General features: G+C 38.9%; 1 protein-coding gene across 1 annotated transcript; it reads right to left on the bottom strand.

Annotated features, from left to right (window-relative positions):
• Nucleotides 1–5,285: 5,285 nt before the first annotated feature.
• On the bottom strand, nucleotides 5,286–23,221 carry LOC120536957 (SUMO-conjugating enzyme UBC9-like). Its single transcript, XM_039765540.1, has 7 exons — nucleotides 22,958–23,221; nucleotides 15,462–15,546; nucleotides 14,656–14,739; nucleotides 14,196–14,268; nucleotides 13,962–14,071; nucleotides 7,929–8,008; nucleotides 5,286–5,532 (listed from the first exon to the last, which is right to left on the bottom strand). The coding sequence occupies exons 2-7, from the start codon at nucleotides 15,525–15,527 to the stop codon at nucleotides 5,469–5,471; spliced, it is 477 nt and encodes a 158-aa protein (XP_039621474.1). The 5' UTR covers nucleotides 15,528–15,546; nucleotides 22,958–23,221; the 3' UTR covers nucleotides 5,286–5,468.
• Between the last annotated feature and the right edge of the window lie 3,828 nt (nucleotides 23,222–27,049).

Below are 27,049 nucleotides of genomic sequence, written 5' to 3'. Positions count from 1 at the left end.
GGTAACTCGTTGAACAAGCATGGTGTTATTATTCATTTTTCATTATCCAACCGGCTATATCCTAACTATAGGGTCACGGGGGTCTGCTGGAGCCAATCCCAGCCAACACAGGGCACAAGGCAGGAAACAAGCCCCGGGCAGGGCGCCAGCCCACCGCAGTCATTTTTCATTATACCTATTCAAAATGTAATCAGTTTTCTTGTTGACCATTACTATGAACCAAATATGTTGAGGGGGCGGGCCTTCTTATTGGACTTTATCCAAACTTGAATTAGGTTGGCAAAGTGTAGCAGGTGACCCTTTGTAGGTGGCGTTCATTACCCACCAAATGAAAACCTACATGAATACAAAGATGTCAGACGTTCCAACTCTGCCCAAGTTGCATAAGACAGAGAAGTCAGCTGTTTCTTTAATTTAATGAGTTCAATCTGATTTCAAAGGTGGTGGGAACTTTAGCCCACACTGGCACAGCTACTGTACCTCAAGGGTCTTCTGATAAAAGCATAAGCCAAATACATAAAGTATAATCAGCCATAATGGGCCTGGCAGTAATGGCTTATATCTGAATACTGAGGCCCAAGCATTCTTAACAGTTGCACTCTGGCAGTCATTTACAGAAGGTCAACACCATACATGTGCGGCATCATTTGACCCGTGTTTTGTAATTAAAAATAATAATTTCTTTAGAACCTATTTGGCTCACAGGGTTAACCAGCACCAATTGTGCATATAGATATTGTGGACCGTTTCAGGGGTCTTCTATTTGGTATACTTTGGGTCTCTGTCTTCAACACTAAGCCAGTTGTAGTCTAATTATATTTCTATGGTGGATCACAGATTGTTTCCGTAATAACTGTGGGCTCCCCTCGAATTCCTACTGTATTAAATGAAGGTACGGGCTAGGGGGTGTGCGATATTGGGGGAAAAAAAAATCTCGATATTTTCTGGGACTTTGACAATAACGATAATTAGATAGATATCTAATTATCGTTATCGTCAAATTTCAAGATAATGTAATGTATTATTTCAAATTATATTGAATTATATTTTTGTCCTTTGTAACTTTACTTATCAAGTCTTTGTATTTTTTAAACGTCATAATAAATAAGATCAATTTAACCTAAACTGCATTTTATAGAGGAACCCCAAATTAGGCACCAATCGCAATATGAAGCCTTTGCCCAAAACAAGGTAGCCTCTTCCAGTTATTAATCCGTAGTGCACTGACGTTAGCCCCGCTGTCTGTTGTCATACAAACCATGCGGTCTTCTCGCAGTGACCATGATGCCAGCGCATCTTTCAGACCTTGCGCAATGATGTCGCCAGTGTGATCTTGTGGGAAGTAAGATGTTTGCAAACAAAAGCTTTGCAGTTGCCAGTTTTCGTCAATGAAATGCACCGTCATGGAAAGGTATGGCTCAGATGTTCGGCTTGACCATAAATCAGTTGTTGTGGCAAAATGTGAAACCATTTGCAGTTTATGCGTCAGAGTTTGGCGACACGAATCATTCAACTTAGGCAGAGCTGTTTGACTGAAATATTTTCGGCCAGGCAGAGTGTGTTCCTTGGGTCTAAAGCATTCAATAGCTGTTTAAAACCATCTCTCTCAACCACTTGAATTGGCACCATATCTTTTGCGATGTAATTGGTGACGGTGTTTGTTATGTCATGCCATATGTTGCTTTTCTTGTCGTAAGGCACTTTTTCGCAGAATGAGTCCGCTAAAGTTTGCCGAGTGTGTTTTTGTGCTTGTACCTTGATTACTTTAGACTTGTGCTGGACATTTGTATTCTTCGCGGTGGTTAGTTCGCAAATGGTGAAACATGTTAGTCAGGGCTATTCAATTGGCTGCCCGCGGGCCACATGCGGCCCAGAATCAACCTCCGAGTGGCCCAGCCTGTGGTTCCGCCCATAGATAATAAATTAATATATATTATTCATAAATTGTTATAATATAATATATATAATATATATATATTATATTAATATAAATATAAAGAATTTATTATGTCTATGGTCCCGCCAAAAACGCGCGTTCCTACGTAAATTACGTAGCCTGCAACACGCAAACAATGCAGAGCGTGCCGGTAGTAGCTTAGATTACTATCAAAATGTCTTTCTCAACACTGAAACGTAAAATTGCCAATGGAAACCGTAAGTTTAACCCTGCCTGGACTGACAAATACTTGTTTATTTTACCGCCACATCCAAACGCCAAACCGATGTGTTTAATTTGTAATGACTGCGTTGGAGTATTTAAAGATTACAATGTGCGGAGGCATCATGTTGAGAAACACCACACTTTTCGTACCAATTTTCCAGAGGGATCTCAAGAGAGGGCTGTAAAACTGCAGAGTTTGATTGCATCTTACAACCGGAGCAGTACTACCATGGTGTGGTCATTCACAGCCCAAGAGAGAGCTACTGCAGCTAGGGTTGCCACCCGTCCTTTAAAATACGGAATCGTCCCGTATTTGAGAATGAAATTGCACTTGGGCCCCAAGGGATTTGGCCCCCGCTGCAGTATGCGTCCCTTATTTTTTTGTATTAAAAGTGGTAACCCTAACTGCAGCATCCCTTCGTGTTTCCTGGATACTGGCAAAAACGAAAAGGCCATTCACAGACTCTGAAACCGTGAAGTACTGACTGTATGCTGGCTGTCGTCGATGAGGTGATAAATGACGATAAAATTAAAATGAGCGTGGTATCTGCTATAAAAAACCTAACCCTGTCAGATACTTCAAACATTCGTAGGATTGAAATTCTTGCTGCAGATGTGTATGAAACGCTGTTAGGAGACCTGATGAAAGCTGATACTATGTCTATAGCAGTAGATGAGTCCACAGACAAAACTGATACTGCTCAGTTGTGCATATATGTCCGTTTTTTTGATGGCAAATGCTTCAGAGAGGAGCTGCTTGGCCTACTGCCGTTAGAAGGACACACAACTGACGATATAGTCTTTGGGAAAATTTCCGCCTTTTTTAAAGACAGTGGTCTGGATATGAAACGTGTGTGCAGGCTTGTGACAGATGGGGCTCAGTTCATGACAGGGAAAGTGAATGGTTTGGAAGCACGTTGGTCCGCTGTTGTGCGCAAAACTAAGCGGGGCGCTCAAAACGACAATGGAAAGCGTTATGGCTATAATTAATTTAATTCGCTCCACATCAAGCCTCCAACACCGCTTATTCCGCATGCTGCTGTCAGAAATGTCTGCTGATCACCACGACCTTCTTTTGCACATTGACGTGAGGTGGCTGTCCAAAGGCAAAGCACTGGAGCGTTTCTGCGGTCTCAGAGAAGAGATCGTAACTTACCTCCGCGGCAGCAAGCAAAAAAAAGGCAGAAACGCACTTGAGTCGCATACTGGACGACAACTTCATGGCCGATGCCTGCTTTCTGAGCGACATATTCAAACACCTGAACGATCTCAATTTGGGACTACAAGGCAGAGACAAAACTGTCATCGACCTGGTGGAACAGATGCGCGCATTCCAAGTTAAACTGGACCTTTTCGCAAATGATTTGAGCACAGGCCGAATGCTGCATTTTCCGACACTCCGCAAATGCATCTCATCCCCCGCACAAATCACGGATGTGATGACAGATTTCATTGCGATGTTGAAAAAAAAACTTTGCTGGTCGATTGGATGGACTTGATCTGCCCACAGAGTTGGCCGTTTTTGTCAGAGACCCGTTCACTGTTGCAATAGAAGGGGACTTATCCGCCAGAGCTAAGAAACTGGTCCCTTCCATTGACGAGGGGAAATTCACACTCGAACTTGTTGACATGCAGTCATCTGTAACCATGGCACTGGAGCTTTCCACTAACGGGCCTGCAAGGTCTTGGACTGATGTCAACGCACATCAGTTCCCTATAACATTAAGAAAGTAGCGATCGTCATGCTCAGTATGTTTGGATCAACATATACATGTGAGTCAGGTTTTTCACACATGAACTCCATAAAAAGCAACTCTCGTTGCTCCCTGACTGACCATACGCTCCACCAATGCCTTCGAATTGCATTGACAACTTACGAGCCTAAAGTCACTGCTCTCGTTCAAAACAAAAAATGTCACTTCTGCCACTAAGTCAGCAGGGTAACTGTAGCCTACAATACATCACAATAATGTGGGATGCGTAACAGAGGCATGCCTAATCACACATGGCGATTTAAAATTTGTTCCCTCAGTGTTGTTATAGTTGTGAATACTATGCACTTTTTATTTTATGCACTTTGGGATGTTCCTGGGTCAAATGTGTGCAAGTTGTTTATTTTGTTTCAAAAGGAAACAATGTTATTTCTAATAGCCCACTACTGTGCACTATTTTGTTTTATGCACTTTGTGATCAGATAGGTCAGATATGTAGCCTAGGTCAGTTTTTTTTCTTTTGTAAGTGGAAAAAATAGGGGCTACCTCAGATTCTGTTAATTCAGCTCTTTTTGTATGCACCTTTTGTTCTGCAAACTGACCAAAGTTAAAAGAGAAACAACGAATAAACCTTATGTTTTTCAATAAATTTGTTTGTGTTGGTTTTAAAATGTGTCATTACAGCTGCTTTGCCGCTAAAATGACTGGTCCAGCTAACCTTCTTGGTTTGACAATCTGGCCCAACTGAATTTGTAATTGAATAGCCCTGATGTTAGTTATCGAGCTGTCTAACGGCAACCGATTTACCACATAGTTTGCAGATTGCCGTCTTTTGAGCAACATCAGTCTTTTCAAAACCAAACCACTGCCATGCAAGTGAGAATGAACGATGTCTGGCAATTAACTCTGACGACGTAGATGGCGAGGCTGTTCTATCATCTGGTGCTGTTTGTTCACTCATTTTGAGGCAGGGAGCGACGCTAACTTGCGGCTTGCTGGACGTTCACGCGCTTTGCGCACGCGCAGTGGTCTATACTATCGCATTAGTGAATGAACTCTCTCTTTTTTTTTTTTTGCAAAGCGAGTTACATACTCGATAATTTAATTCCGCACATCGTTAAAACAGCAATTAAGATATAATCGTAAACGATGTAGATCGCACATGCCTAGTACGGGCAAGTACTTGCATAGATAAACGTCTAGTTTGGAGGCAACAGGCATCCCAATGAAGCAGTCAAGGAATTGTTGCAGAAAACGTGCTCCTGCATAAACCAGTACATGTGAAACACAGTTTTAGTTTTTATTAAATATATCTTTATACTTTTGTTTGTATTTATACATCCAACTGCAAACAAATGTCATCTCAGACTGAAAGACAAACATTCTAAATTAAAATAAAAAAAGACATACAACTTTATATCTCTCTATTTATATACATGTATATGTACACACTTTCACTTTTCCCCACTTGCTCCTTGTTCTGTTCAGTCTTTTCTTTCTTTCTTTCTCTCTCTTCTCTTACTTGGTCTTTCACTTTGTTCTTCTGAAGTGCTGCACCCAAGCCATTACTTCGTCTGATTGTCCTTGGCTGTGTTTTATGTTGGCGCAAATCTTTTAGCCTGTGCTCGGACTCTTTTCTCATATTCCACTCTGTTCTGACTGGAAATAAGATATAAAGGAGGAAGAATTATTTACGTGTATTAAAAAACATGCAACAATAAAATCTGAGAAACTTCAACCATCTTTTTTCCTTCACACATAACAAATCAGTCCCTTGGAAGAATTTTCTTTTGGAAACTGGAAGTCTGACACACCAGAGTTAATAAAAAAAATTACAATTTCAGTTTTTTGGTGCCCACTCTTCTTTCAGTTGGAAGGCGACACAGGACTGACATTATAATCCTGCTCTTACCCACGTTTGGACATGTCACATTCTCTGTCTGAGAGTCAAATGTGAAGTCTGGTAATTTCTGTCTAATGACTTTATTTTTCATTTCCTTCAGCCAAGTCAAGTTGAGGAGCATGCACTGGTACAGTCCACTGCCGCACCCACTACACAACGAAACAACTCGGGATCCTGGTTGGCAACCCCCCAGGCAGACACGTGGTCCAGTCCCCACCCTCCAGTAATGACCCTCTATCTGCCGCAGCCAGGTGTTACGTGGGTGACCCCTTGGCCTGGTCCAGCCACTCGGGTCCCCAACAATGAGGATCTTACGAGATGGATCACCCTCGGGGAAACGCACCACATGGCCGTACTGCCGTAACTGACACTCCCACACAAGTCAGGTAATGTGCCTCATTCGGGACTCCATGAACACCACAAAGTCAAACTAGCGGTACCCAAGGATTTTCCGGAGAGACACACATGAAGGAGTCCAGTCTTCATCTCAGGTCACTGGATAGTGTCCATGTCTCACAACAATATAGCAAGACAGGAAGCACCAGGACTCTGAAAACTTGGACCTTCGTCCTTTTGCATTGATACAGAGCACAATACACCCCTTCCCAGCGACCTCATGACCCCTCATGCTCTCCCGATCTGTCTACTGACTTCATAGGAAGAGTCACCAGAGACATGAATGTCACTACCAAGGTAAGTAAACCTCTCAACAAGGTCAACACTCTCTCTGCAGACAGACACACTGTTGATGGCTGTGCCCAAGAGGTCATTAAAGGCCTGATCTTTGGTTTTTATCAGGACACTTGCAAGCCCAGACACGCAGACTCCTCGCTCAGTCTCTGGAGAGCCCCGATCAGAGCCTCCATTGACTCTGTGAAGATCACAGCATCGTCAGCAAAGGTCCGTGAATCTTTTTTCACCAACGGATGCCCCACAGCCGTTGGACCCCACAACCTTGCCCAACACTCAGTCCTTCAGGGTGCCATCAAAATAATGTCGCTTGTTAACGTACACGTTTGGTGTACACGTGTACTTTGCAAATCACGGAATGCCTGCGTGATTGGTCAGATGTCATGTCAGTTCTGAACAGAGATGTTTGGACTAGCGAATACCAACTACAATTCACATTCACCTGTAAGGTGACAATAAAAACCCGCTTTTTATTCAAATGGTATTGAATGAAATCACATTGCATCATCGAGGTCATGTCTGTGATCTGTCCTGTGACACATGTAGTGATCATACCCTACCGAACCATGCCCAGGCACACCTCTTCCAAGTGGGCAAGGTCACGGTACTGTTGGCCCGGCATGGAGCGATCACACTAGTCAAACGAACTAGACATTGGCGGGACTGGGAGGACGGGGTGTTACATGCGGACAAACGCTCTCTGGCACCAAACAAATTGTAAGTGTGAGTAGACCATAAAGCTGCACTCAACAAACCCAACGCCACAGTTCCTGCTCTCTAAAGGAGACTGACTAATTTAACTGCACTAATTTAAGCCCGCATTTAGATGGCTTCCTTTCTTACCACGGACAACAGAAATAACAACCAACTTAAAATAATAACAGAAAGTTCAGATAGGATTTTCAAATGGCGATTTGAAGTTTCTGTTTCAAGGCCGGCAGCGCTCTTTTTAGGTGTCTCGGCCAACAAACCATTCCACATTAATCTACACAGACTATCTGTTGTGACAGGAGCCTGCCTCCCCTCACTTGCAGCTGTGCTGGCACACAATGTTTAAAACTGTGAGGCACACTTTTAAAACAATGATCTACATTTATGCAGCCACTGGGGGGGAAAAAAAAGAAAACACTTAGAAACTCAAAAGTATTTTAGTCTTGCCTCTTTTTCCTCGACAATCAGCTCCTGTCCACAGCACTAAAAAACTGCATACTGCAGTAAAAAGAGAAGTCCTGTGGAGATGCAGGTTGCTAGTTCTCGGCCTCTCAGATTAATGGGATGTTAGTTTATACAGTCTTAACAAAAGTAATTATTCTTTTCTAAGAAAATAACTAAAAAATAATAAACCATGATGACAGAAAAAAAGATCAACTACTGTATAATAGGCCTCCAGCCTAAAAACAAAAGCTTCATAATAGGAGACAGGGGAAGAAATGACAAATTCACACATTAATAAAACACTCACCAGTAAATGGTGTATGCTTCAGCCTGTGCTGGGTCCTGAATATTTGGTTCATTAAGTAGTTCTTGAATTCCTAATAGTATCTAAGAAATGGGGGAAAAAAAAATATAAGGGACTTTCGTGCAAAGCATCAACAGCAAAGAAAACCCCAGAAAAAGCTGGCCCACTGTCAGACACCTGCCTCTTTTAAACTCCGTATTAACTTACTGAACTTCTTATACCGTCTCCAGCTGCATTTACAGTAAACATGACACTCGGAGACTTGTTAAGGTTTCTGGGCACAGAAATGCCCACTTTCCTGATGTGTGATGACATGAAATAATTAAGTTAACAACACTTTGTGTGCATGTATAGTGCACAATAACATTTTGCATACTTCATTCTTCTGAATTCATATTTTCAGCTTTTTCAAATTTAAATATGTTTAGTGGATTAGTGGCTCATCTAATTCTTTTCACTGTTTGGAAAGTAGTCTAAATTGTAAATTACCAATTAACCTAACACTATACATGTATGATGATCAGTTAATCCGCTCCTAAATTAAGTCGTTATTTTTTTTCTCAACCAATCTGTTAGGCCTACTAACCCTTCCTGAGCCCTTTTATGTAATCATGGGCATACCATCAACCTAATATGTTCAAAGGGATTTGATATTCGCAATGTGAATGGTGACAATCTACATAGACATTTGAAATTTGATTAAGACTGCATTTCTCTCTAATGTTTGAAAGTACAGTAAAACCTCAATTATCCATCAGGGACTGAGGCCATGACGGATAAGAGAAAAGATGGATAACAGAATAGATACTTTAAAAGTGATATACAGTAGAGTACTTTAGCAAATAGTTGTGTTTACAAAACTATATTAACAAAATATGATATAGTATTAACAAAATTAATTCAAAAAACTGTAACAACCACAATAATAAGCAAACAACTTGGAGGTACTGGAGTTTTCTACATTTTACCTGTGAGTCTTCGTTCTGTAACAAACGGTGCCATGTCTTGTACTCCGTTATCGGGGTTACGGAGCACACCTCCAAGACAATAAAAGAACGCTTTCCCTACCAATCAGTTTCTCTCCTGCCACTCACATTCTGTCTTTTACTATACTGCAAAACCTCCTGGGGCCTCATGTATAAACGGTGCGTATGCACAAAAATGTTGCCCAAGCCTATTTCCAAGTTCAAATCGCGATGTATAAAACCTAAACTTGGCGTAAAGCCACGCACATTTCCACTTTAGCTCATGCCCTGGCGTACGCAAGTTTTGCGCTCGGTTTTGCAGACTGGCACCCAGCGTCAAAGCAATGCTACTGTTCCTGCGTGCTTACCCTTTCTTTTTTGGATCCACATCCCTGACGCGGCTTTATAAATACACTGCAATTAACCGCATATTGTTTACTAGTTTAATGCATCTGATTGGAATTAACCTGTAACAATATAATGGTCCATGGAATGGCCAAACTATTCCAAATACCATAACTGCTTTAGCGTTGTTACTCTAACTGCACCTTCTTCTTCTTTCAGCTACTCCCGTTAGGAGTTGCCACAGCGGATCATCTTTTCCATATTACTCTCACTGCACCACTCGGAGTATAAATATCACTGTATCTGAGTGGGGAAATCACAGCTCTACAGCAGCTGATCGGAAAGACAATTATCGGTATACAGCATCAAGCGCACGCTGCCTCAGCCAAGCCGTCTATTGAACTGCTCTCACACAGCAAATGCCTCAAAACCTTTTCTGTACGGACCTCGCGGTTCAGAAACAGTTTCATTCCAAGAACTCTAAACACACTCAATCAGTCCATCAAGTGCTCCTTGTAGAACTGTTTGTACTTATAAGTACAATTACCTCACTGTAAACTTGCACTACAGTTATAATATTACACAACCTGAGCCACTTTATAAAGCACGTATTTACATATGACGACGATATCATTTTTAAGATTAAATGCAGCAAAATATGTTTATTTAAATGAAGTTAGTTTTATCTATATCATAATCTATATTGTTAATAATTAAGCATGTGAGGACACGGTGCCGCAGTGCTAGCAAGGTGCTGGCGCTCCGTTCACGGATTGTTTCTGCCTCACACTGTATGCTTCACTGGGACTTACGTGAAGGATAGAATAATTAAACACATACTATGAAGATATTTCAATGTTCCTTAAAAGTTTTGAAGAATCGGCGTTCTAAGCTTACAGGTGGCTTAACGTCTATTACAAAGCTGATTGTGTGGCGATTGGGTATTTGGAGAAAGAAAAGGACAGGAATCAGAGATTAGTACGTTTGAAAGAGACAGTACTGCTGCAATAAATTTCATCGAAGGTCGTGCACTTGCAGCAAGCATCTTGCGTGAGGCAGGAACAATCACTGCACCACCGTGTTCCCATGTTTAATAACATGATTTAACTCCTATCATCATGAAAATGATATCAAATATACATCTCAGTATTTTAATTATTCAGAGAGCTGTAATATTACGAATGTAATGGATTCTGTGTCCTGTCGGAGGAAGAGAAAGCCTGGAAGTATGTAGTGATTCACACACACAAAAGATCAAATACAAAACAAAGCATTTAAACGTGCTACTTTAGTTACGATGGGATTTGAGAAACTAGTAAATTAAACGATTTTAAGATTAAATTTATGATGTTCTACTTTAATGACAAAATTATGTGATTAAAGTGGAAATTTCAAAATTAAAGTTGACATTTCAAGCTTTTTTCCCCCCACTGTGTGCCTTTTTTTTCCCCCCATGTACGCTAATAAGCTTTCATATGAAACTCAGACAGTGGGATACGACTTGCCTTTTCACGGCGACTTTGATATCTGACAACTTTTTTATTTCGGGCACTGTGCGACTTTGTGAACTTGAGCTTTCGAGTTTCTCTGACACTATTTCACTCGATCAACTTCCGTTTGTTGTTTATACCACTGTTTAAACCAACAAATAGTACATTTTTCTTTGCCTCCACTTGGTATTCGCTGAAATTCTTCTATTTCCCCCCGTGCCATTGTCTTTTCACAGAACGCTGAGTTTAAGGGCTATTTATACTGATTTGCATATTCAAAGAGGTGTAATTCTGGGAGGAGACGGGGCGGGACAGCAGGCGCATGCATTACTTTTCACGCTGACCGGGATTTATGTAGCGGAAGAACGTGGAAGATGGCATTCACACAGATTTATGCATCTGGATTTTTTGGTGCTTAAGCACATTTCCGCTTTTGTCCATACGCCATGTTAGAGTGTGAATTCTACGCATGGCATTATGCATGAGGCCCCTGCTTATTGTTGCTTGACTCCCTACTCAAAACTTCCTTCCGCCACACCTTCCCTTTTCTCCGGACTTCTCCTGTCATTCATCTCCTAAGAGGCGTGTCCACCCCCTCACAGAACAGAAGCCCCTCCCCCAGTCCCATCATTTACACCAGGGGTCGCCAGCTCCGGTCCTGGAGGACCACCGTGCGTGCATGCAGGCTGCAGGTTTTCATTCTAACTTTTTTTTTTTTTTTAAACAAATGCCCCATTTGTGCTGCTAATTAACTTCTTGTGAATTCACTTGAATTGCATTTTTAAGATTTCCTCATCGTTCCTCTGAATTGCTTCATTTCTTTCCTTAAATGACACCCAAACAGAAATGAAATGTAAGTGATGGAGCCAACAGAAGACCAATTAAGTCAGGGCCTCAAACTCCAACCAATTGCTTAATGAAGTGCCAATTCTTGTTGTTAATTAAACCCGTTCTTTAATTCCATGGCTTGTTGCTGCTCTCATGGTGCAATAGCAGACATTTTTGAAATTGTTGATTTTCTCTTTTCTGTTAAAATGTTTTGGAGACCTGAGCAGACCAACATTCCTGGGACCTTCATCATTCTTTATTTTCAGATATTGTGTGATGGACACCAGTTGTTTTGGTTAATTTTGTACCTCTTTATTGTTTAACTGCTAATTAAGGAAAAAGAAACAAGGGGTCTGAGTCTTCAAGAACAAATCAAATACAATTAGCTTAAAAGACGTTAATTAGCAGCAAAAACAGATCACTCATTAAGAAAATGGTTAGGATGAAAACCTGGAGTTGGTGACCCCGATTTACACCATTCATTTCACCCTTTCTGCTCCCGCACAGCGCATCACAAGCTGCCTGCACGTCACAATATATTAACAAAACATAATAGAATTTAGAATTTTAACATTAATACAGAATAACTGGTTTCCATTTTCAAATCATTGTTCAATTTTGTTGGCATCACACATTATATCGTTCACTGCTGTTCTTCCTACTCCGTAAATTGAAGCAATACTTGAAGTACTTTTGCTGTTTCGTAAACGTTTAATATTTTCAATTTTCTGTTATAATTCCAACACCACACGGATACATTCATCTGCCATAACAATGTGTAGTAGTTTAATTATGACAAAAGAGAAAAACTACAAAACGCTACTAAAACTGAAGGTATGTAACTGACACGGACTTCAAAATGTGGCATGAGGGAACACCACTACGGGGTGGCACAGGGGAGAGCTGATCTAATGTGCAGCACAGCTCACAGAGTAACGCACGGCAGTAGTAGAATAGTATTAGGCAGGTGCTGGCGTGCACGATGTTATTTGAATTTTAGTTAACTGAGTGACAGATAATCAAGGTTTTACTGTACTACTTTATGGAGAGAAGCACATGGAGAAACTAATATAAGACATGTAAATCTCTACATACCAATCTTCTCACAAAGGTAAGTGAACGGGGCTTGACTAGCTATACCGAGCTAAAAAGTTGGATCTCAGGGTAAGATTTTTAATATTTATATGTTGCAGGAACCTAAAACAAAACACAGCACTCAAAGATTGATGGGTGATTTTTCTCTGTAATTTAATTATTATTCGATAATGTATAACATGCTCTGTACCTGTATATGGCAAGTTTACTTTAGAAGGATATACGGTATTCAAAAAAGTGTTTTTACACAGACTATTGTCATAAGACACACTCAATGGGCTGCCATACATTTATAAATATAAGGCAACAGTAAATTATAAAACAACATAGCACTATTTACATACCCCCTATTGCTTCTCAGATTGTACTTGTTCAACATGAAATACAGTATTATGTGAATAGCATATCTCAACTATGTGGACCTTCATCATTCTGCACCCTACTACTTGCTGAAACTGATAATTCAGAAAGTAAATATTTAACAATATTTTAGCAAAAAAAAAAAAAATGTGTTTAGTACAAGTTGAGCTAGCAACTGAATAAAAGATGTACAAAATTACCAACAAGAGTAACAAGTTTTTTGTCCTTTTGCTCTTTCCAGTCATGCTTTTTTCATTGCTTGCTGTTGTACTGAACTGATGAACATTGAGTTCTGTTACGTGATAAACTTCTTCCTCACCATTCAAAACATGAAATTAAAAGTTTTCTCAGCCACCACTAAAAAGGATATGGGGTACCATTTAAAAATATATTTATATCATTTTTGGGTGGAGTATTCCCATACAGTATCTGTTACTACAAACAACACTGGGTAAGTGATGGCCAAAGGAATTTGTTAACCTCATGTACTTATGTAGAATAAATTGTGTCAGAAATTTTGTTAACAATGACCAATGCTGGCCAGCAGCAAACAATATTAAAAACATCCATGAAAAAATTTCAAATTACTTATGTTGCATACTCCACCTGCCCATTGTACTGGGATTTTTGTTACCACCATTCTAAAAAAAACACGACATTTACAAATTTTCTTGGTCTCACTACAAACAACGGAAAGTTAAAAAAAAAACATAAAAAAAAAAACCAACAATCATGACTCGATGGAGTTCTTCTTAAACTGTTTCAAATTAGACATGAAAGACAAAAGGATGCATTATTAGCGATCCAAAATTAATTTGTTCATAAGTGCTTTTTAATAATTTACTGTGTATGCAGAGATTTCATTTTTAAGGTCAAACATAGAACCAAATTAAAAATACCTGACAGTCCATTTCCTCAGATTATAAAAAAAAAAAAAAAATCAAGCAACAAACCTGCTTAATCGTGATAGCTGGTCTCCAGTCTTTGTCTTCTTCGAGTATGGACAGGCATACAGTGCCTGATGGATACACATTTGGATGAAATATGGGTGGCTCAAATTTACCTGGTCCAGCAAAAATAAACATTTCAGACTTCAGGGAGTATATTAGAATCAAGATGTTTAAAAAATAAATAAATAAATCACAATTTCCGTAAATATTTAAAAAGTTCTTTTCACACTAACTCACTTTTAGGTGGAGATGATGGATAATCATCTTTAAACAGCATCCTCAGCTTGTACAGACCTCCTTCCCACGGTGTCTGCAAATTATGAAATAAACACATACATACATACATAAAATGAGGTAGTTGAACAATATACTTACGGTGGAGCATACACCACAAACAGAAATGTTATACCTGAGGCATTTAATTTTAGTTTCTGTATTCGTTAAGCCTTAATAGTAATTCTGTAAAACGATACCCCTTTCTTTCTGAATGTTATCACTGCCATCCAGTGGAAGGAAAGCAAACTTCATTCACCTAATTAAGTTAAAATTAGCCCCCTCCTCCCCCCCATTCAAACTGGTGTATAGACTAGTATTAACCATTAGTATTAATTAGCATTAATTCATTAGCATTAATGAATGGTGTATTAACCAGCTTGTCCCACATGAAAATTTGCCTCTCTTGTTCTCGCTTACTTACCCCTTTCTTCCCTGGAATGGCACATTCCCAGTTCATCAGATTCAAGGTACCATCTGGGTTTTTTGTTGGAACAGCAACAAAACCCTGAGTAAAAAATGAAAGATACTTTTAAGTGAATCATTCCAACAAAGATCCGCCCAATGCTTAAAATGCTTCCAAGAGAAGACATGCTTACAGATTCATAGGGTCAATATTGCCAAATGTACAGAGGGTCAATATATAAATATGATTCTGCGCTTGGATCTCTTAAAAAGTTATTATTGACCACCAGTTAGAAACTTAAAAATAAATAAATCAAAACAGAAAAGGCTTGAACCAATGATGCTCAAGATAATTTAAAATCACCTTTACATCTTTTATAAAAAAGCATAGATCTTTAATTGACCAATACATGAACACTGATCAGTACACTGGAGAAAGCAGGAAGTGAGTGGCAGTTATGGAGGCCAAGCTTTAACACTCGACTATGGATTGCCCCAATTTTCCATGCACTTCCACTGGGAACTTCAGCCTTCTCCCAGAAAACACAGATCCGTTGACTCAAGATTGCTACAATATGCTTGAGTGGAGTTGTACTGTGTTGGCTGTGGTGTCAGTTCGAGGCTGAACTTCTCCCTTGTGCTTTTTACAGTATTTCTGGGCTTTGCTCTGTCAGATCTGAGTGCAATGATCTGGCAACGAAGATTAATGGATGTTTGCCTGCACTGGGGCACGGATGTACCAGATGTTACTATGGAAACACATCAATGCTCTAATATTCATATGTAAAGGTAATGCAAATGAGCAAGTAACTTAGTTACACTTACAAAAGGATGGTCTTTCCTCCAAGCTTTCCTCTCCTGTGCAAGTCTACTTAAAGCAATGCCAGACATGGTTATGCATGAACGCCACCTGTAGAGAGAGCCAAGCTATGAAATCAACTCGCCACCAAGAGATGCTAAAAAAGATGATTGAACCAGGAAATGAAAACATCAAAAGGCATGGGTTGTTATGATGGAATTTAATATTTAAAACAACTTAATTCACTGCCTCTTATTTTAAGAAACATACTCGGATTATTCTTCTTTCCTAAGTAACACAGCTATCTGTGTTTTTCTAAAGCAATGTGCAGCAGCATTTACCTTTGAATCAGGTTGTGTAAAACAAAGGATTCTGCTATTATCTGACGTTTCACTGTCAATGTCTACTTTTCCATCTGGAAACACATTTTAACAGGATGACTAAAATATAGCTTAAAACCATATTGAAGTAAAGCCACGTGGATATAACTACTTTAGCAAAAATAAGTTAAAAATACATTAAAAATGATAAGTAAACCACTTAAATATAAAACAAACTCAATTAAATAAATATCACCTCAGGCCTACCAGTACAAACTTTCCCTTTCTGTCAGCTGAGGCAGCTTCCCCACTATTTCATATTCAAATCACACCATTCGGCCACTTGAGTTTGGTTTTCATTTTCTTTCTGCCAGCTCTCTCTCTGTCCTAACTTTGTCTACTGACTCGGTGAGCTACAGGCAGGGAATTGTTTCTTAAATCCCACTCCACAGTTACGTCCGGCCGACAGCACACCAAGTAGTGCTTTAAGGTTCCAAGTTAAGTCTGCAAACTCTCAGGACCATCACGTTAACCGTTCATCTGCTGGCCTGAAAACCACCTCACCCCAAAACCTTAATAGATGCACTCCAAGGGCCTGGCACTTGTGTCTACTTCTGACCAGCCAGCTCTTGTTCAACATGACTGACCTCACTATTCAGTTACAGAGGGTTGGAAGCATGCGCTAATCGCGCATTGACATTTACAGAACCAGCCTAATGCTCTTTTGACGTTTTGTAAACTCCTTCCTAGAGCATCTGCAACTGACCATGACCACACTCATCCTGATGCTCACTGATAATTCCATTGCAAGAAAACAGAGCGTTTCCTCCTCATGGAAAGCCCAAATTACTCCCTACACTTGAACAGATGCTTCTCCAACTGCCAGTGTACATTTGACGCGCTCCTTGATATATCCTCGTTTAACCCAACCATCTTACTATAAAACTTAACCCGATCCTTACTGCCCTTAAAAGAGGAGTAAAATCAGATACTGTAAAATTTCATGTTTGTCTCTTACTGACATAGAGACACATAATGAAGGGGTATTCTGTGCATCTGTATGTGTGGAACCTCCCATTCTTTCTCTGCATCTCCTTTACTGCCTTTTAATATTATCTGTTCTATATTCTCCAAGAGCCCCCAAGATTTATCATACTTTTAAAACACAAATTAATGTGTGTTTATAATAAATACAAACACACATATTACACTTCATCTTCCTTCTGCTTGAGAATGCAACAATTATAATGGAAGGCAGCCATGCACAGAATACACTTGAGCTCCATATGTGCAAAGCACTCAATCATTCAACTTAAAACCTTCCATCGAGCACGTTTATCTCATTTAGAATGGTCCAAAATGTTTCCAGGCCCAGATTCAAACTGTGAACGTTGCAATCAAGCTTCAGCCTCACTGGGCCATGTTTTTCCGAAGTGCGCCAAACTAACATCACTCTGGACCAGAATCTTTAAATGCCTATCAGACAGCTTTGGTGCCAGGCCTCGAGTTTGACAGCATTGTTTTGCACCAAAATATGCATGCACAGAATACACAAAGGCATTATTAATCTTAAATTTTCCCAGAGTACATCTCAGAAAAGGACTGAAAGGCAGCCATGCACAGAGTTCACTCAAGCTTCATATGTGCAAAGCATGCAATTATTCGACTTAAAATGATATAACGAGTGCATCTGTCTTGTTTAAAATTGCCCAAAATGTTTCCAGGGCAGGATCCAACCTGTGAACGTTGCAATCAAGCTACAGCCTCATTGGGCCACATGTTTTGGGCCTGCACCAAATTAACATCATTCTGGACCAAAATCTTTAATGTCTATCAGACAGGTTTGGTGTGACAATCCAGGAACCCATTAACAGCTGTGTTTGGTGAACTCCTAGAAGGGTTTAAAGCAGAGAAGGACAAACAAACTTTAATTGCCTTTACCGCACCACTTTTAAATGTCAGTGGTTAACTAATTTCCTATAGTATTTGCAAAAAAAAATCTCAGAGGATCTGTTCAAAGCCTATTTTTCAAAATATGGCAGGATCTAATCAATAACATTTCAGAATAAGCTTCTATAACAGGGAAAAGGACACCCTTCCTTCCTTCCTTGCTGCTTTTAAAGATTTGCTTTGTTGTGTGGCTCTTCTCTTTCTTTTGGGTGGAGGTTGAATTTTGCTTTGTTAAGTTTGACTTGATTGTATGGATTGTTATTTGCTTTTAATTAAAATCAATCTCCCTATTATATAAAAAAAATCCTGAGACGAGACAAGACTTTTTTCGCAAGAGATTTTTTTCAAGTCCCGCGAGACGAGACTTTGGCCATGAGATTTTTTTTTTTAAGTCATGCCCTCCCCTCAACCAAATGCAACCATGCACAAGGTACTCTCACCTCTCATTCGTGTGAATTCTTTTGACAGACACAGTTGCTGCTCTCTCAGCTCTTATAAATTTTAACGTTTTCCTTACTTTAAGTTCCCAATTAAAGATGTATCATGTCCAAATCTTATTGAAGAATTTCATCACGAAGGGTTATCAACAGAAAAAATGAGTACACGGGCAATCCTAGCACCGAGAACCAATGAAGTCAAACGAATTAACACCAAAATTGTTGACCAGGTACACAGCAAATTTTTAAATGTGTATCAATAGCCTGCTGAAACAGCTGGTGGTGATCGTGCAGAAGATGAAAACATCAACTTACAATAACCTGAAGAATATCTACAACCATTAACACCATCCAGTCTTCCACCGGCCGAATTACTGTAGAAAGAAGGATGTATCCAAGAAAAGTAATGTAGTACATCTTCAGGGGATAACATTAGACAACAAAGGAGATCTTGATATGCCATTCGTATTAAAAGGTTAACAGTTTCCCGTTAGAATAGATTTTTCAAAGACAATTAAAAAATCTTGGAGCCAAACATTCAAAAAAGTCATTTTATTTAATAGAGAGAAAGAAACGAAATTCAGTCATGGGCAGTTATACGTTGCGTTTTCACGATGAAAGTCCAAAAACAGAATCAAAATTCAATGCGATATTGACGAAAATGTAATTCAAAAAATTGTTTTTACTGAAGTTTTACAGTAAAAGTGTAAGTTTAAAAAGTATTTGCATGTTAATTTCAAAGCCAAACAGAACAAAATTGTATTACACCAGGAATAACTATCGCAACATGAAACATAATTTACTTTCAAATGATTACATTTTACTATTTTTTAATATGGTTAAGTACTTAGCTGTAATGTAAAATTGTAGTTCTATTATATCTATGTAACAATTCCCATAAAAATAATCCGTTTAAATTGTACATACGCATCCCCATACGCGAGCGGCAGAACCGCAAAGAGGCTAGCGTATAGCACAGACCCGGGGGTTGGTGAGCGAAGCGAGCAGGGGGCAAAGCCCCCCCTAGTAACAACAAAAAAATAAAAAGTATGCAATATTTATAAGCTATGTTTTTCAAGCAACGTGCTACCCTTTCCAGTATTTATAATTGTTGATTTATAACAGTTAATGTCTCAAAATTGGTTGAGTAGGACTGTATCCTAACTGGGTTTCAGTAGTCGAACTGGATGACCAACCCATTTGAATCAGATATACCTTTTACAAATAAAAACAGAAGAAACCCTCTTGTGGACAAACATGAAGGGAATAATCAATCTATTCTGCCTTTTTGGACCTACACAGGCTTCCTAGGACCTTGAAATGTATAAAGCAGGTTCAAAATGTATGAATAAATGGAAAATGGAATAAATCTGAGTAAATCTAAATAACCCATTCCAGATAAGATGGAATATCACTGATCCAGGTAGCATTCATTTGGCCACTGTCTTTACATACCCCTTGGCCAAGACCTATAAATCAGCAAACTTTACTTAAGCTATTCCCCAAAATGTGACAACATAAATCAGACAGACCAAGTTCAATTCATTTTGTAAACTCAATATTGTGCATTCCGCTTTGTTGTCCAACATACAGCACTGCTAAGAAGTGATAATTAAATCGTTTTCATCTAAATTTGAGTGTTCGTTTTAAATATCTCAATGCAGCTTCCAAGTGAAATTCTTTGCTCTGTGCAATATAATGCAACCAGATTCACTTTTGGTTTATAAGTATAATTCAAAGTTAAAATTTGAGAAAGAAGTTATACTGTATTGTGACAATGGGTAAATCGCTTTCAAGGGTCTGTGAAAGCTCCCTTACTTCCATTACAGTCTCATTTAATGGCAGCTCTTTTTGATTAAATGAACAAAATATTAAACTTAAAAGAGAGAGAAAAAATAAAACAAACAAAATGATTCCTAAGAAATACAAACAAAATTTTGTGTTCATTATTAAACTACACAGCAAAGCAAAAAGTCAACTTGAGTTTGGAACACAAACCGAGCTAAAATGTTAGTAGGTTCATACTGGTTAATACAAAACATAACATGCAACATTTTCTCTTTTCCACTTCTGTCAGTTTGCAAAAACTACTTTAATGCTCCATCCATGTACTTTTTAAAATGCATTATGTATTACAAACCTGCCTCAAGTCTATCCTGGGAGCACTAAGCAGAACACAGGAATCAACTGTTTTTTGGAGAGGAGACTGTAGATACTGTGGAAAAGATCTGGTTTTGCACTCTAATAAAAAGTTTGTTGCTCATCCATTCACTTATTCATTCTCCAAACCCTGATAATGGATGAAAGAAGATAATTCCTACCATTTAACCTAATATGCACAATGTAGGAAAAAAAAAAAAAGTAGATAACCCACATATCCACAGGGATACAATGCAGACTCTGCACAGATAGCAGCAGAGCACAAACCCCAGGCTCCTAGAGCCATAAAACAGCATCACTAACCACTGCTGCTCACTGCCAGTTTAACTGTTAGCACTGCAGGACTGCGCTGGGTTCTGTTTATTCTCGGGGTACAACAACCACTGCAAAGCTATTGCAATACGCTGTCTAGATGCCAGGGTGCAAAGAGCTAGCATCCTGCTCTCAGCCTTACACAATAACAACATAATGGAAATATGTACAAATATACAGATGTCAAGTACAGTTTATAATAGAGAACAATAAAAGAATGTTCCACATCTTGTGCTTTAAGTCGAATGCCTCACGTCTCTCTTTTTGTAATAGTGCTTGCTACTAAAAGTTAAGCATAAAATAAAGCTGGAAAAACTGACCATAGGAATTAAAAATATGTTAGTATAAATAATAATTTTTTAATAATTATTTGTTCTAATTGACCTTCACAATGCACAGTAAAATCATGGCAATGTATTCCTGTTTTTAATTAAGTTTTTCAAACCGACTTAAAGAAATGCAACACAAATCCAGGTTAAATGTTGTTACATAAATGTAGCAATACCTGTTCCCAATCCCAGGCTGACTGTCGAATGCCCACTTTTGAAGGTCATTTTGAAACGGAGGAAATAGTTTCCTAAGCCAAAAAAGATTTAGATCTCCTTGCAAGATGTGTCAATTACAAAAACTCCATCAGCATTATTATTATTATTATAGATTCTTACTTCTGTATAGGACTGCAAATTTTTAGGCTATTTCAGGCTAGGATTACCTATATACATTTATATAGATTATTCTATTTTTTTCTGCTTTGTAAATTGCCTATGCATGCTATGTAAAACAAATTACCCACATCTTTGAAGGTACATGACATTTAAGTCCAACATGGGAGTTGTAACATCACCCTCCTGTCTTCAGGGACATGCACCGTGCCGGAGAATACAGAATGGCGATTTAAAAGTCTTTTTTGCCCAGCAATTTTGCAAAAATGGATAGATAGATAGATAGATAGATAGATAGATATTTACAAAACTAAAAGCTTCAGTAAATCCAAAAGGAAATTGTTGGACAGCTCTTTTAAGACAATAATTACAGGTTTATTTATCAGGAGACTAGCAAATTCTTCCTAGACTTCATATGACACTTTAATAACCCACGGAGTGAAAATCTTTGCCTTGGTTTCTTAAACAGTATTGATCACATAATAAACAACAGACACCGTTATTTGTATCACAGTATTAAATGTTGTCCAATTTTTTTAAAGTTATGCAATGTTTTAGAACATTTAATTTACTCTTATGTAGTATCACAAGTACTATACAGCATTTGGAATGGCTGCCTTACAGTTCTGTGGACTCCCCCCCCCAGCCCTTTTTACAACCTGATTAGTACATCCACAGAACTTGTATTCTGTTCTAATGTTTGCACTGACTTCCCTCCCACTCTCTTAAATCAGGCTTGTTAGTTTAAATAGTGACTCTAAACTGTCCCAGGGCGCAAGGGGGGTCTGCCTAATGATGGGCTAACATCCCGACCAGTGTTGGTTCCTATTTTTAATTTTCTGCTCCCGGGGTGCAGTCCAGCAAATCCCAGGAACGCATCCCCTTGTTTGTCGGTAGGAGTCCACTATGCCAATAAATGAATGGAAGGACGGCTAAGTAGAATACGGCAGCGCCTACAGGAGTACGATAAGATACATGAATGTCACGCTAAAGGCGCACTACTCAGTTCAGAAAGCAATAACATAAATTATTTTCCGTGCTCACATATACTATGCCACTTTGGCACAATACTGATCCACACAATCTATCATTCGTACATTTCCGAAGTATAAAATCGGTCTCCGCATAAAGCGATTGGTTTTATGAAGATCTGATCTGTTGTGCGCAACATGGTAAGAACGATGCAAAGTTGTATAAAAAAAAATAGACAACAGGTAACGCACATGTCTACTTGTGCTTCATTATAATACCGGTATATGAAAATCAATACTTTTATCTGTTGTAAAGCTCCTCAGTGCACAATCCCAATGCAAAACGGACACATGAAATATAAACGGAAAAAGTTCTGCGTTTTGAAGTAGGCTACTGAGATGCACGGGGCTCAATGTAGGACAGCAAGCAGAAAGTCACGCGCACCTTAAAATACAGGTATCTTCCCCCACCCCTTTTTTTTTTTTAATAATGAGCGAGACGCTTCACTGAAATCAACCAGAACACCCTACGGGTGACTTACTGGCAATCAATCACCTTCATAAATTACACTGAATTTAAATTAATTGGGATGAAAAAGCAGTTTCAAGTACTAAAACCCAAGAAACATTTTAACTAATCCTACTTCGAACATCTTTAAAAGCTGTTACAATGAAATACGCATCCCGGTCACACATCCTTTCAAGCTTACCTCCAACTTCAAAGCAGCTCCAAAATTAATAAAAAAATAACAATCCGCGTACAGAAAAGTGAGACGTTTAGCTCGCTGCTGTGCTGCCTGTATGTATGTATGTGTGCGCGCGTGTGGTTGCCTTTCTTTTCTTTCTTTTTCCTTTGACTTCAGCGCTGTACCTTTGCTGAATTATACCAAACACCCCTTCTGTGCAACACAGTATATGTGAAACGGCTTTCACTGTCCCACAGTAATATGGCGAATTCGAGGACCCCCTTAGCTTGGCACTCCGAAGACTTGATAGGCATTTATCATAGACAGCTAAATTCCGGTCCTATTCGGGGGCGGGTCTTGCTAATAGCTAATCAGCGGCCATCTTGGGTGAGGCAGAAGCGCTAAAGTTGGGAGCGGTGATTTTAGAGCAAACCAGTAACTTTACTTGATTCCTTTATTCATATTTTAACCGTGTCATTTCTTGAAATTATTTAGCGTATTCAATTTCATCTGTTTACTGATTTTGCTACGAGGAAGTTTGGGTGAGATCCATCCTTCAGTCAGACATACGTCACCTAAATCTTAAACTGGAATGCTGGTCTGGTCACTACGGTACAAGTGTCGCGTTTTCGTGATGTCGCCGTATAACGAGTGGTCTTATTGAAGGTTAACGGAGCCCTCTAAATAACACTGGTTTGCAGATTATATAGTATATATATATATATATATATATATATATATATATATATATATATATATATATATATATATATATATACACTGTATTACAAAACATAGCCACTTGGTAGTTTTTTTTTTCCTCCTACAATCCTGTAAGAGCCAAATCCCGTAAATTAATGGTACATTTTCTTTAGCCTGCTTAGCTTGAAGTTGAATATAACATAGCTTAACGTAAATAATGGAAGATTCAGTTTAATCCCCTGTAAGTTGTAGAAAATGTAATGTTCATAATTGTAACACAGTGTGGCAGTAGGATAGATAGCTCATAGATTGAAATTAGACAGTTGAAAGAAACTTGAACGATCAGATAGATATTAAAAGCATATCGTTTTCTAACCGTCTGCTGCATAGAACAATGCATAGAAATGTTAAGAAATGTAACCTAAATGATTAAGCAGAGCAAGTTCCTTTTTCCCCCCTTATTTTTTGTGTGTATTATCAACTTTTTCTTTATTTTGTGTGCACTGTTTGCTTTGAATTTCACTAAAAATCGAAAAACAAAGACATTTAAACTGTGGAGTATTTTTTGAAAAACAAGTTATACTAATGCTGAAATATCTATCAGGTAGCTGCATTTAAACTATTTTGAACTTTTGAACCATTTGAAAACCCTTGTCAAACGCAGTTACATTATCAGTCCTCTGAATGTTTTATCGGTGGGATGACCAGCGGGTGTCTTACTGTATAAGACAAACTCAATCCCCTTTCCACTATAACGTCTTTCCATTTGAGTGATATCCTGGTGATCGCTATCCCCATGTACATCAGAGATGACTCCCATATTCTCGGTGGGCAAAATCCAAATGAGGATTTTGACAGACAATTTGCATCCAAGTCCAAGGTAGGAAGAGGGAATCTCATCAACTAGTTCCTTGTAATTTTTCTCTTTTGTTTTCCCAAGTAAATAATGGCATATGCTTTTCTTCCTTCAGTAAGTAGGAGGAGGTTAGGAGTATGTGCTGATAGAGCATTGGCGCACCCAGCAGTTGTAAAATAATGTATTCTTTTACTGTTTTCTTACCTGTTCAAGACAATGAATGGATCAACCCAACCTTGCATATTTCCTTAAACACCATTTAAACAACAACTTTCTCGCTCTTTCTAACCTTCTTAATGAAAATTCCAGGCTTTTTTGAAGGAACATGAAGAGGGGAACAAAATACTGATTGAGAGCAAAAAATGTGCAGCAAATACTTAATTTTGGGGCCAAAACTAACATTAAGAATGAGGAAGACTACCTTTTTCAACTCATAATATACTTCAAATACTATTAGCATGAAAGATACTTATGGCATAAAACAAACATGTTTTTTTTTGAAAATCAACTATTTTTTCAAAATGGGCATTTTCCATTGAATCTGATATCTCACAGAAATAGCTTTTGGTAGAAAAATTCCAGTTTCAGAAATGGATTGCACACACCTAATTCTATAAAGTACACTTTATTATTTTGTGCAAGAGGATGTTGGTGTAGACCTGGGTTATTTAACAGAGAACGTGAATGGGCACAGTGATGGAGTTTGACAATTTTTCAACATTTTTCATGTTGAATCAAAACTACCACACATGAAGTTCTTGATTTTTCTGTCTGACCAAGTTGTGTTCTCATTCCTAAGATTTAGCCAGTTCAAAAAATTGAATGGGTGTAGGAATGTTATCAAGGTCAGCTGTTGTATGGCTATGGGAATGTCCTTAAGAATTTGTGTTCCAAGGTCAAATGTGACATTAAATTACGAACGTAACAAATTTGACAAAGGAGAGGAGAACATTCAGTCCATCAAGCCCATTTGTTTAGCTAACAGCTAAGCTGTCTCAATATCTCATCCAGATTCTTATTAAAGGTTGCTCTTCAATTCCATGTCTCGGTAGTGTGTTCCAGAGTCCCACAACTCTTTGCGTAAAGAAGTGCTTCCTGGCTTCCCCTTAATTTTGACTGGTCTTCTCAAGTACGTGATTCAACCTTAATTTGAAAGAATGTTGCTGGATTAGAAGCAAAATGGAGTTTCTGTATTTCTTTTTTATACATCCATGCTTTTTTAACCCACTTTTAAAGCTCAGGGCCACATATGCCACCCAGTGACCCATACTGGGCCAATTTAGAGTCTGCAATCAGTCAAATCCACAGGCTTATTTAGGATACAGCATTAAAACTGGAGTACCTGGAAAACAAATGCCTGTTGTAGGTGCTCTGGACACAAAATGGGAATCAACTGTAGACAGGGAGTCATAACTTAAAACTAAAAAACATAACATTCTCCATGAATTTAGGCTGAAACAGCATCAATATAAGAAAATCGGATCAGGCAAATAACTAAAAGGAACAGACTCTTTGGTGACAGTCTAGGACTAGCACAGCAAAACCCCCAATTATTAAAACAGGCTTAAAGGTGTGATGGTAAGTCTGTCTGTTTTGATGACGTAGTGCGTTTACAAACCTCTGTTCGCCAGATGTGCCTTACATCCCTCTATCTTTCTGTCTGCTTCTTGTTGCCTTTCTTCATCGGACCTTCCAGCCCTGTTGCAGACAACGGATGACGTGACACCCATATGTGCACCGCACAGTTTACTATCTCACCCCTGCCACTGGCCTTTGTTCATCAGACATTGCTGCCATTTTCTGGACACTTGTCAACGTTAAGCCCGGGCAAGGTCATGGACACACCAACTTCTTACCACTTTATATATATATCTTGTATATAAATGTCTACGTGTGGAAGTGTGTGTGTCTGTCTGTCTGTCCGGGGTAGAATCACTCGCTTAGCTGCTAAAACAGATGCAAGGCGAGCACATCGGCAAAACGAATCCTCTGAAGAAAGACAGTCGTTTAGCCGCTAATGCACGAACGATGACAGCACGTTGATGAATCGAATCCTCCTTGGAAAGAGATGCCCTGAGTAGTTCCTTTCAATTACCTGACATTTCTACATTTAATTTTTTTACTGAAGATTTCAATAGTTTCTAGGACCCCGGGCTTTTTACAGCATGGGCTTACACAGCTAGTGTATATATATATACAGTGGTGTGAAAAACTATTTGCGCCCTTCCTGATTTCTTATTCTTTTGCATGTTTGTCACACAAAATGTTTCTGATCATCAAACACATTTAACCATTAGTCAAATATAACACAAGTAAACACAAAATGCAGTTTTTAAATGATGGTTTTATTATTTAGGGAGAAAAAAAATCCAAACCTACATGGCCCTGTGTGAAAAAGTAATTGCCCCTGAACCTAACAACTGGTTGGGCCACCCTTAGCAGCAATAACTGCAATCAAGCGTTTGCGATAACTTGCAATGAGTCTTTTACAGCGCTCTGGAGGAATTTTGGCCCACTCATGTTTGCAGAATTGTTGTAATTCAGCTTTATTTGAGGGT

Source organism: Polypterus senegalus, chromosome 10 (genome assembly GCF_016835505.1).
Source record: "Polypterus senegalus isolate Bchr_013 chromosome 10, ASM1683550v1, whole genome shotgun sequence".
Taxonomy (NCBI): domain Eukaryota; kingdom Metazoa; phylum Chordata; class Cladistia; order Polypteriformes; family Polypteridae; genus Polypterus; species Polypterus senegalus.
The sequence above is the reverse complement of the archived record's forward strand: the minus strand, read 5'-3'. Positions and strand labels throughout refer to the sequence as shown.